General features: G+C 40.4%; 1 protein-coding gene across 1 annotated transcript; it reads left to right on the forward strand.

Moving 5' to 3' along the window:
* The first annotated feature begins 9,108 nt into the window (after nt 1-9,108).
* On the forward strand, nt 9,109-10,559 carry cUnh11orf96 (chromosome Un C11orf96 homolog). The gene has a single exon (XM_083893121.1). It carries the CDS (start codon nt 9,375-9,377, stop codon nt 9,753-9,755), a length of 381 nt encoding a protein of 126 aa, XP_083749247.1. The 5' UTR covers nt 9,109-9,374; the 3' UTR covers nt 9,756-10,559.
* The last annotated feature ends 1,486 nt before the right edge of the window (nt 10,560-12,045 follow it).

The raw sequence follows: 12,045 nt of genomic DNA on the forward strand, positions 1-12,045 counted from the left end.
TTTGTCAGGTCAACAGAACATATCAGATATCACACGAAGCAGCGAGTTCAAACAAAATGACAGCTTGTAACAGGAGGTTTCTCTTTCAGTTTACCCTAATATGAGAATGTAGCTAACACTAGAAGGTTCATGTGAGGGCCCTGAGAGCTGAACGATGATATAATCATTGCTGTAACTTTACCCAAAGGACGTGATAAGGTTGTTTTAACGTAAAACAGACACGTGTCACGCTGATGCTTCAATATGATGCCTTTGTCTTCATATGTTTAATTAGTTTTTGATTTACAGCAATTAAACAAAGTTTAATTTTGCAAATGTATATTCAAATTTATATTCAAATGTACATAGTACATAATATTGTTTTAGTGAAGACAGACTGGTACCATGTTGCAATGAATCCACATACAGTATGATTTATTAACTAAGAGAAAAAGTGCAGCCTTTTTTTTTCTCCTTGTGTCTTTTCATTACTACAGCGGTCACTGTAACCATGACAACTTCTCTGAGCGCCCCATCTGGTTATTGCTTTACTTACTACTCATCTGCTAATGTTTAGGAGAAAATCAAATTAAAAAAACAACAACATAAAAAAAGCAGAGAATCAAGCCCATAGTGAACAGCTTTGTTAGCATGTGACAGCAGAGAGAGTCGACAGCAGGGTGTATTTTGTGCATGTACAGAAGGGTCCATGCTGTGCAAAAAAGGTGCTGTGTGTGTATTTACGTGATGGCTCATTAATGAGGACGAGCCACAGTGGGTGCTGCAGGTTGTGTAAATAGGTCCTTCACCTTTTATTGCTGGAGGTGAGATGTGCACCATGCTGTGTCCAGCTTTTAGTGGCTCCTTGATGTTGGGCCTCAAGAGGCACAGGCCAGGGACAATTTGTTCCTGACAAAAACATCACGTCACCAAAACGAGACGCGGGTCACGCCTGAGCATTTGATTTAGGTCAGTGTGTGTGTGTGTGTGTGTGTGTGTGTGTGTGTGTGTGTGTGTGTGTGTTGCTGTTGCACCAGCTCAATGACAGAACATGTTAATATGATGGTTAATACTCATAATAATTAGAATTATGGTGAAAACACTGAAAACACAAGGGGTGGGGTGGTAGTTAAATACACCTGCGGCCTCCTTTTGCTCCTAAACTTACATACACAGTGACTTTAAAACTTATCTTGTGTCAAGTATGTGATTTGTAATACACGATGTGTCATCAGCGATGGTGCAACCACAAGGTGTGCAAGCTGTACAGCTGAATGCCCTAAGTGGATCTAAATGCAACTTTTAACAATGGTGCAGCCAGTATATAAACTTCCATTTGTGGCCAGCATCTCGCAGCAGAGTGGAAGTTGATGGCTTTTAGCCTAGACGGTGAAACAAAAGACGGATCTTCAGCCAATGTCTGTCTGTCTGTCTGTCTGTCTGTCTGTCTGTCTGTCTGTCTGTCTATCCATCTATCCATCTATCCATCTAAACATAATATTTTACATCACCTGTAACTCAAGTTCCTGAAGTTTAGGGTGTGCTTGAACTTCACAATGCTACTTTTACATCAAAGCCAGTCCTTTCATCTATTCTTACCAACTTACAGTTTAGATTGATTTAGTTTTATAGTTGCATAATACCTCACGACCGACCAAAATGCCATTACTGTAATCTCACTGGCCCTCTTAATTCCCTCTCCATATACATTTCCCAGCTCTGTCTTATTATTGTTTACATTTTCCAGTCTGCCTGGAAGGAAACTTGGCATGCGACGCCGTAGCTACAGTAACTAACAAGCTGCCCATCATCGCTGTTTTAACTACTGTTTGCTTATTTGGAATCTCATCACCTGTTGTGAAGAGCTGGAAACATTTTGGGGGTTTTACTGGAGTTGCATCGCAGCTGTTGCTGTTGTTGCCAGCTCCTTTAATCTCCCTCTTTAGTCAGTGGTGCCACTGTATGGATCACACCCAATTAGGCCAGCGTTGTTCCTGTCTGGGCTGACAAATGTGTCCACCTGATTTCCAGCCACCGGCCCTCTGCTGTGTTACATAAGCAGACACTGAAACATAATCACTGGACCATGTTTGATTACTGGGCTTTAGATAGTTTGCCTGTCATTGTGCCAAAAGTGAATTACAATTTATCTGGTGGGGAAATATCTAACTAATGTTGCTACATAATGTGATAATTAAGCGACAAAAAAACATGGCATCAGTCTTGGACGGTGTGTGAAGTGATACCCGAGTCCTTAAAAGAACAATCATATTAACTTTGCTGATCATCTGACCTTCTCTGTTTTTGTCATCATTAGGTTGATGTTTCTGTTTCTTAATACTTTGACATATTTACTGTCATGTATGGGGGACATGAATGGTGAATGATTATTCGAGCACCTTTTAATTGATTTGTCCATCTCCATGTTTTAACGCGCATTTCCATCATCCTTATCCTTATCCTTCATGTATTGTGTTTTTGAAAGCCAAACTAAGAAGGTGACCATCTTAAACATTACCCACAAGGCAACAGTGTGTTGAGATTGTCATTCTGTGCGTATGGCTGCTGGCGTTAAAGCTAACCAGTGACACAATCAGAGTCAGTTTCGAGACTGTTTGAATATGGAAGGAGCTAAATGACATATTGGTCACAACCAAATCTGGAGCCTTACTGCCATAATTCACCTTTCATCTGCTGAATGTTGATTGTTTATAATAAAAGAGTTGGCGATCACAGAGAATTATTAAAGTCTGGAAGTATTATTGGTGCCAGTCTTTGAGACTTTCTTAACTCGAGACCTTCTTGGTATGACTAAATCCCAAGATAAACAGACTCTTAACAAGCGTGTGTCCATTCAGAAGAGGATAGTCCATTTAGGTTCTGCACAGTAAGACGGGACAAATCTCAGCTCTTAAGAGTGTTGCTCATTAATTATATTTTGTAGTATTGCATATGTGGATATGAGCAGATGTTTACACCTCACTGTAATATATTAGTGTGTACGTGTACGGCCTCAAGTGCTAGTCTGAAGTCATGCTGTGATTGGCTGGAAGCTGCTGTGGGAATGTGTTGACCGATTCACTTAAGCCTCCCAGCTCCTTTATTCTCTTTTATCATGGCTTTGGTCCACTTTCCTTTACTGTGCCCCCCTTCTCTTCCTCTCCTTCTCGCTTCACCTACGGGCGTACGTTGTAAATTTCCAAATTATGGGACTAATCTTCAACTACGTCAACTTTTCTTTTTTTCGTTTTACGTACTTTGGTCCAGTCGTTTTGCTGCTGCTTCTCTTTGATGGACCTTAGAGAGATAAATAATTATGTCTTTTTCCATAAAAAATATATAAACTTGACAAAAGTCATGGAATAATTTGGTAACATCAGTATGAAAAGTGGGATTAATACTATCAAAACTGATCAAAACCAGCATATCTGACAATCTTCTAAAATATATACAGTAAATAATTGTGTAAGTCTTCCATATTCTCATCTGAATGACGTCCTCCAAATTTAGGAAATCATGGACAACACATCCTTAGTATGGTCTTAATGTGACTCATGTCCCACTGATTTCGATATTTTTGCTGTGTGATTCCCCATATTTCCTGTGGGAGTTTTATCAGCCGACGCTAATCCCGTGTTAACAGACACATCATCCATGTCATCTTGAGGGAATTACAACTGTTGACAGGTCTCTCTTGAAAATGAGACCCAGTGTCTCAATGAGATAACCTGTATATATAAAGGTTAAATAAAAAAAAATACTTCCCCCAGTGTGGTAACACATCACAAGCGGATTTAGGGGGTGAGGTGCAGGTAATCGAATTATAGGAATCAGAAGCGCCGAGACGAGGACAGGAACTCCCTCCTGCGCACAAGGCAAATATTTTGTGTCTGAATGCCTGGCAAAGCCGGAGGTGTAACTATCAGGAATCATCCCTGGGCTTTCATGTCCCATGAACCCTGAACACAATCTAAACTGTAGATTGTGTAATGAGTGGGAAAAGATCAATTTAATGACCTCAAGTTCAAACAAACTCAGTATTAATCACATTAATCACATTTACTGTGCTTGCACCTGCACCTTTTCACATTCTGTGCTTTGATGTCGATACTGAATCGTAGGATAATCTCAGTACCAGCTACTGTGTTTTAAAAGGAAAAAAAATATATATTAAACTAACTAATTTTCCATCTGGTAGATTTAAAATGACATCTCTCATGTGGTAGCAAAAACAGACATAGTGTTCCAAGAGGGGAATGTTTCCCAGTCTCCAAGTCTGAGTCTATAAATAAACATGTTGTCCCTATGTTGTTGTACTGACTCAGTCCCAAGAGTAGGAGTTCAGGGGAAACAGACCAGCTCCACAAGATGACGTGCTTATTGGTTTACACCAACATTGCCTCCAGTTCCGTCTTATCTGTATTTTAAACCAGAGCTGCATGAAAGCTACCTTTCCTTATTAATGCAACTGCAACAAGTGTGATGAATGTTTCATCCATGTTGTTTATCTGTGTTCAATGAAATGAGTGGTCACTAACACATTTAATCAGGTAAAAGTCACCTCATTGAAGTTAGTTAAGTTATCTCAATTTATTGTGGGCCAAGATCTTATATTTTGTGGATTTAACCACAATTTTGCATTGCATTATATAGGGTGTACCCAATAATAATAATAATATACATATAAATCACCTGTGGACACAGTATGTAATCAATCAGGCAATCCTACATTTTTTATATAATAATAATGTCATTGAGAGGTCATTTGTACCCTATGATGGCGAAGGGTTGATTGCTAAATCCCAGTGATGGTGGTTAAGCGATTCTTCTTTCAACTGGAAGTTTGTGCATTTGATTCCCGGCGTCATTAGTCTACACACCAATGTACACACCAAGAATGGGTATGAAAAGTGTGTATGATGTGTGAGTGAATGGGTGAATGGAAAAAATACTGTACCTTTGAATGGTCGCTATATAAACGCAGACCATTTACCATTTAAATGAGCAGTAGTTATCACCACTGATACAGTATGTTTTCATTGTGACATCATGATTACATCATAACTTGTACGTATTTCTCACTGAAAGCACTAAGTAATGCACTTCTACAGCATGTTTGTTGTTCACTCATAAATAGTCCCTGCATAATAGTGCAAGGGTTTCCTACACAAAAGAGGAAAGATGTACAGCACCTGATGTTGTATGTGCCCCCCCCCCCAACCCTCTTCTTTCTTTGTAGTACCATGACATTTGGGTTGCTATGGTAACAGGACGTCCCATCACGGCGGGTACAGGGAGATTTGCTGGTTTGGGAATGTGACCTGTGGTGTGTGCCTCACCTTTTAACACCATGGACCTGCTTAATGGGCTTTCTTAACTTCACTCTCTCTCTTTTTCTCGCTTTCTCAGACTTGAGTTCATGTCAGTATGTGCAGTACGAGTTCAAGTTAAAGTGTGCTTTATATTTTGTTGTATGTCTGCATAAAAGCAGACATACAAGGTATTTGCTATAAATACACTTTCATCCATACAGTCACTTTAATTAGTATATGGATTTCTGTATGTGCAGCATGCATGCTCTAAGTGTGGTGGTTTCACAATTACCAAATAACGAAAGAGTCAGGTCCAAAGGGAGAGAGTGTCAGTGTGTCATAGATATATCGGCAGAAGGTTATAGGACTAAGTCTGAAAAACATCTGCGTTGGTCTGCATGCTTTTAGTTACTGTGATGTAATATAGCTGCAAACAAAAGCTTCTGTACTCTTTTATTCAGTTTGATTTTGACTGCACAAGTATGGATAATGGTTCTGTTTCCAAGAGCCACCGCGGTGTCGTCTGGTGCATGATGAGTTTCCTGTATTTGAACTTTATAATCAGACATGAACAGTGATTTAAAGAACCATATTGGTTCATGTTTTCATGTCTTCTTCAGATGTGTTTCAAACACTTGTACTGGGTTTAGGAAAACGTTAGCCGATTGCTTATAAGTTCTCTTTTTTTGCTTTCTGTTTCCTTCCTTCTTTTCACTTCACTTGCTCTCCTGCATTTCCCACTACTGCTTGTTTGCAGTTTACACAGATAAACACATACGTTTTTTTTTTCGTCTCTCTATGTGTGGTCGGCTTTGGCGCACCATAAATAATGACGAGTAATGTCGGTCTCGGACGACTGACGGTGAATTTACTGCAGTATATTTGAGTTATTGAAAAGTCACATTCCACAGCAGTAATAATAAAGTCAAATCAAGTAGTAATATAATCATTTAACAGTATATTGCACAGGTTTAATGTGATTTAAATGTGTGTTGGAACTGTTGCTATAATTGCTTATCTTTTTCCAGGCATGCAAATATACACAGACACAGTATGTAACGTATAAAATGATAAATATTTCATGCAATGATGATGAGTTATGGCAATTTCTTTCGTCATAACTCAACGCAATCTGTTCCACGTTTTCCTTGCATATAAAAATGCATTTCTTTTTCGTATACGAGGTAAGAAAACAAAGTAACTTCATGAAGCGTGCCAAGTTACTGATAACAATACTAATTCTGTATCAATACAATACCAAGGCATGAAGCTCTACTGCTATTTATATGCACATCATTTTACTTATTACTTGCTCAAACTTCCTGGTTTGCTTTTGTGAACACTATTTAAATAAATTAGTAGAGGTAGTATATTTTTAAATATTACCATATCATAATGAAAATGATCTCCATTTATTCATCTTATAGCACCTATAAACCGAGAAGGCAGTTTTTATAGTTAAATGGTCTTTGTCCCTCACATATTCCTATCTTGGCAAAGTAATGAATGCAGTCTATTTCAGACCACTTTTATGAGGCGTGCTTGTGCATGTGTGTTAGTGTGTGTTGGTAGTGAGTGAGACGAGGGTGGTGTAAGTGATCAAGGAGAGGATTTCATAGGGATTATTTTCTCTGCTGCCTCTGCTCGTGCTTCTTCCTGACGGAGGTATTTCTCCTCCAAATACCATCAGCTGTTTGTCATCGGATACACGACGAGACAGAGTAAGACAAGACCTGAACAACCTGAGTTACAATGTGGTCCAATAAATCCCAAAAACAGTCTTCTACTTTTAAATCGGAGTTGACATTTTCTTCTGAAATCACATGTGCAGGATTTACTGAACATTTTAAAACTGCCTTAAAGTAATTGCCGGCCTGTATCCTTGTTTACAGCAAACACAACCTTGGCAGGGCCTTTTAAGAGCACAAGTTTTTCACACATTCACATTCAGACAGACACACAGAGTTCCTTCTAGTTTTACATTTAATTTCTTTCAAGCGTTAAGCACAAATACAAAATCAAATGGGTGATGCATGTATGCACAGAAATATCGACTAAACAAACACACAAACTGGACTAAAAATGGAATCAAACTTGTCATGTGATGTCACCCGACTGGCAGCCTGATCTTTTCTGACCTTAGATAGACTCATCGTAGAGCCAAGGAAGCAAATCCACAACATACAACTATGTTGAGCATCCGTGTGTGTAGTATAAAAAAGGATTGGTGTTCATTTTCCCCTCCTGGGACGTCACCCACAGAATGCTTGACGAAACATTGCAGGTGTTTTATGCTGCAACATCACTCCTGAAAATATTTTTTTTGAAGGGAAAGCCCATGAGGTCAGTGCTCGAAAGCAACCTTAGCGCCACCGATCGTGTGATGCCATACATACATGCCACTGTTTGTGAGACTGTAAGTCAATATTAGTAACTATAGATGACACTCGCACTGACACGGTGCTGAGTTCCTGGTGTTTGTGTTCACGTTGCCATGATACAATACGTAAGTGTGTGTATGCACATTTGAAAAGCAGATGCATATTGAAAGACACATTTTTGATTCATATTTTGAACTTTTGCTTTCGAGGCGTCAAAGACAATAATATACAATATTACCAAAAAGTAAGAGGCTGTGCTTTTGGTAGCTCTGATTGCTGGTGTCACTAAGAGCCCAGAATTTGAGGCTGAATTAGTTAGTATTGTTTTGAGATGTGATTTTTCAGTCAAATGTACAGAAAATCATAGAATAATCATAGTGTCAGAGACCATGCAGCATGTGTCACATGTGCGAGAAGATGAAGGTTTGCTCTGGCACGGACTAAGCTGTAGTAACCGATCCACGCAATCCACACCGACCCTGACACTCCCACCCGCTTTTCGGCGGCAACGCTGATAAATTTAGCTTCACGGTCAGAGTTAAGATGACGTGACATGTTGACTGGGATGACACTAGGTCTGCTCATGCATCTCCCGTCTGTGATTCTGTCTATATGACTTATATCTGTCATCCTGTTCTACAGAAGGACTATATACACTATTTATCCAAAGGAAGCATGTATTATATGACTTTTGCCACTGGATTGTGATTTTAGGGTAAACTATTGCAAAGTGAGTTAACAATGTCAGATTAACTACATTTCCTTCTTCCTTCCTTCCTGCTTTTGCTCTGGGTTCTCAACAGCTCATCTGCTGTGACAATTTATGTGTGTTTGTGTGTTCTTGTCGTATGAACCATACAGACTGAGGACATTTTGGCTCGTCCTCACTTCTTTAAAGGGTTTTTGTGGGGTCAAGGCCTGGTTTAAAGGTTAGGGTTAGAATTCGGGTTTAGGTCTTTGATTGTCCTCACTGTGAATGAAGCGTAACTGTGTTTTGTGCAATACAAAATTGCATCAAGCTAAGTTGCATCAAAGCATTGTTGTTCTCAACTGAACACTGGTATCAGCCTTCAAAAATCTTCAAAAAGTATTTTCTTGCCGTACAAAGCAGAGCACTGAACGCCACACGTCATTTTCGGAGTCTTTCAGTCTTGACTGACAAGGATTTTGGGAACTTTTCTTCTCGTCCTTATTCTCCTCTCTCCCCTCCTCTCTCTTCCAGTCATTCTCACACACACACACACAGTTTTGAGAGGGTGGGTGACTGGTTGACTGCTTTGGAATCCAGAACCATGGCTGAAAGCAAAGAAGTGGAGTGGGAGGGACATATGGCAAGCACAGGAAGCAAACAGCATGGAGTGAGAGAGGGACTGAGTGGAGCTGAGCTGCTATAAAAGAGAGGGGCTGGAGCACTGGCTTCAGCAGACAGAGATTCACACACTGAAGACAAGACACATCCACTGGAACTGAAGCACTCACACTGAGGAGTGAGGAGCAGAGATCAGAGCAGCTCATTCACACTTGTATCTTAAATACAGGTCATCTTCAGTGTACCTGGACTTTTTTTTTTTGCTTTACTTTGGACTCTTGCTGTGTTTATCCTGAAAGACTTTCCACGAAAGACCCTTTAACCACTTTTACAGCTGGTATTACACTTCATTTAAAGACAATTTCATTACCTGCTTGGCTTTTGTTTTGACAAATGGCTGCTGTGCGTCAGATGGTAATGGAAACCTCGGGCTTCCATGCCTTACCTGCCCACCTTATGGCCTCTGCCATGGAGGAGTTCCCCCAGCAGCTGCCGGTCCCTAAGGGCCCTGCAAAGGGCAAGAGCCGCTCCCGCCGACCTCGTGAGGCCCGCTTCAAAACACAGCCCGTCACATTTGCTGAGATTGCAGAAGTAGAAGAAGAAGGTTCCTCACCGCTGGAGGAGGAGAGGGCACGTCGATCCTTCCTTCAGTCCCTGGAGAACCTGCGGCGCAGCACACAGACCCTCCACTGCCCACCGGCTGCCCATCACAGTGGGACCCCCACCCCCACACAGGTCAGCCTGGACTCCAGTGACTCTGACTCCACCCAGTGAGGAAATGGAACCACTTCCTTGCACCTACGTTCCTTCGCTTCACCTTGACGCCGCTTCAAATGGAGGCCAACTGAAATGAACCAAACTGGCCTATTTGCCAGCCTGTGTGTGTGTGTGTGTAAGCTGCTGCTTTCATGCAAAAGTCTGCATTTTATAAATACTTGTACTAACATATCAACAGTATGTAGTCTGAAGATGCACTTGAAGGATAGCTGTAAAGCTCTGGTTATACTGATGCAGTTTAATGAGTGTAAAAGGTAGCAGATGACACAGTGTTGAACACACCACTCTCCACATGTATTCCTTTTTTTTCTACTATCTAATGTGTACAAGGAAAACTTGAAAGATGGTTTGATATTTTTCCACTTTAAAGATGTATACGTATTTTTGTTCCGATCCAGATTTTTCTACTTGACCAGTCGAAATAAAAAGGACTGTAAAAATGTTAGTATTGTGACTTACCACGCCGTAAATGCTATGACCGAAGTACTGAGCATCGATAGTGACCTGGTTGTCACTGAAGCAGAAGAGTACTGTTACAAAGAGTGGTTTTTTTCCAGCCTCATATTGATTGAAATCGTCCTTCTTGCTTCAGCTCCTGAGAAAATGATGCCTTTCTAAATACCTTTATTTATTCTCTTATTTTGTTCATAGTGGAGTCATAGATGTGGTCTTTTATTTGGTCTTTCTCATGGTTTCCAAAGTTCTGACTTTCAAAGAAAATCATAACCTTTATACTTTGATTGTTTTACTTTGTACAAATATGCTACAATGTTTGTGATATGTTCTTTAATAAATATTTTGAAATTACTTGAGTCATTTTATATTTCACTTTCATAGGGTTAGATTAAAGGTGCATTATGTAATAAATCTAAAGCAACTGGCCATAAAATTCTCCTAATATGTCACAGAGACTCAGGAATAATGTTCATATAACAAACTGAACTCACCAACAACAACAGTACACCCAAAATATTTGCATTAAAAAAAATATTTTGCAGACTGCAAATCATGTTTATGTTTTGAAATCATGGTTTAGCATGTGGCGCCACCTACCGCCGTCTACCAATCCTTGCAGTCAGTAGAGTCTCAGCTGCTGAGCAACCACGGGTTGCCAGTTACGTCAGAAAACAAAACCCAAAAGACCTCGGTATTTTGAATTTGAATGTAGTAACCGTTTTTGGCCACATTCTTACATATGGCACCTTTAACCAAACTTACAAGGAAAAAGCAAGAAACTAATAACGTTCACAAACAAAACAGAGAATCAAACATATCATTGTATCACAGAGACATTATGATGAAGACGGATAAAGCAAGCTCACAATTTAAAAGAGAAAGTTGTGAGACAGTTGGAAGTGGCATCATCACCAGCGCTGTAATTATTAAGATAAACTGATGTCTGGTACGCATGTTAACACCCACTTGATCTGAGCCTGCTTCATGTTCGCCGGGCTGGTGACGCACTTTCAGTAATGTCAGGTTCTCATCAGCAAACGCAGCCACAGCAGCTGTTCGGCCTGCAGAGAGAAGAGCCCTCTGTAGCCGCACAGAGAGCCACTGCAGCTAATAACCTTCCTCGCCTCAAATCAAGGAAAACGTGAAGCATGACATGCGTCTGAGGGCGAGTGAGCAGACACAGACAATGCTGCAGAGGGTCTATATGCGTTAACTTAAAATCTGATGCTATTAATCTGCAAGATTATGGAGAGACGTCCACCATGACAACCCTTATCTGAAACAAAGAATGAGTGCATGTCCATCTCCAACCACCTGTGGTCTATAAGCCGGTTACACGTGTACAAAAACCAGCTGGTGGTGCATGATTAGTTTCCATAGCCCTCTCTTTATATCTGACACAAGCTTTTACACTGTTGCGCTGTCACAGTCGGAGGAATTACTGCCAGCTTTTGTTTGTGTGTTTCAGTGTAACTCGTGCTGAACTCGTGTCTGTGAGGTTTTGATGGAGTAAGGGACAGTTTTGAGAAAGATGGGAGAAACAGGGAGTGACGGATTTCTCCGATTCATGCCTCCACTTTCTGCCCTCTCTATCAAAAACATCAGTTTGTATTGTGCAGAGGAGACAAGGCAGCATCCCAGAGCATCACTTCAACGACTGATCAAATCTTATACGTTGGGACACTTTTTTCCCTATTCACCTTCAACCATCTGAAAGCACATCTTAGAAATAAGGGTTCCAAAAGGGTCCTTCTACAAGGGCTGAGGTTCTACCTGGAACCATTTGCTTCTGAAAAACCTGTTCCCGTAGAAAGGGTTTTTCAAAAGTTCT

Source organism: Microchirus variegatus (genome assembly GCF_963457635.1).
Source record: "Microchirus variegatus genome assembly, chromosome: 8".
Classification (NCBI taxonomy): domain Eukaryota; kingdom Metazoa; phylum Chordata; class Actinopteri; order Pleuronectiformes; family Soleidae; genus Microchirus; species Microchirus variegatus.

Coding starts and splice junctions, on each gene's coding strand:
- cUnh11orf96 (XM_083893121.1), top strand. CDS start 9,375: ATGGCTGCTGTGCGTCAGATGGTAATGGAAACCTCGGGCTTCCATGCC.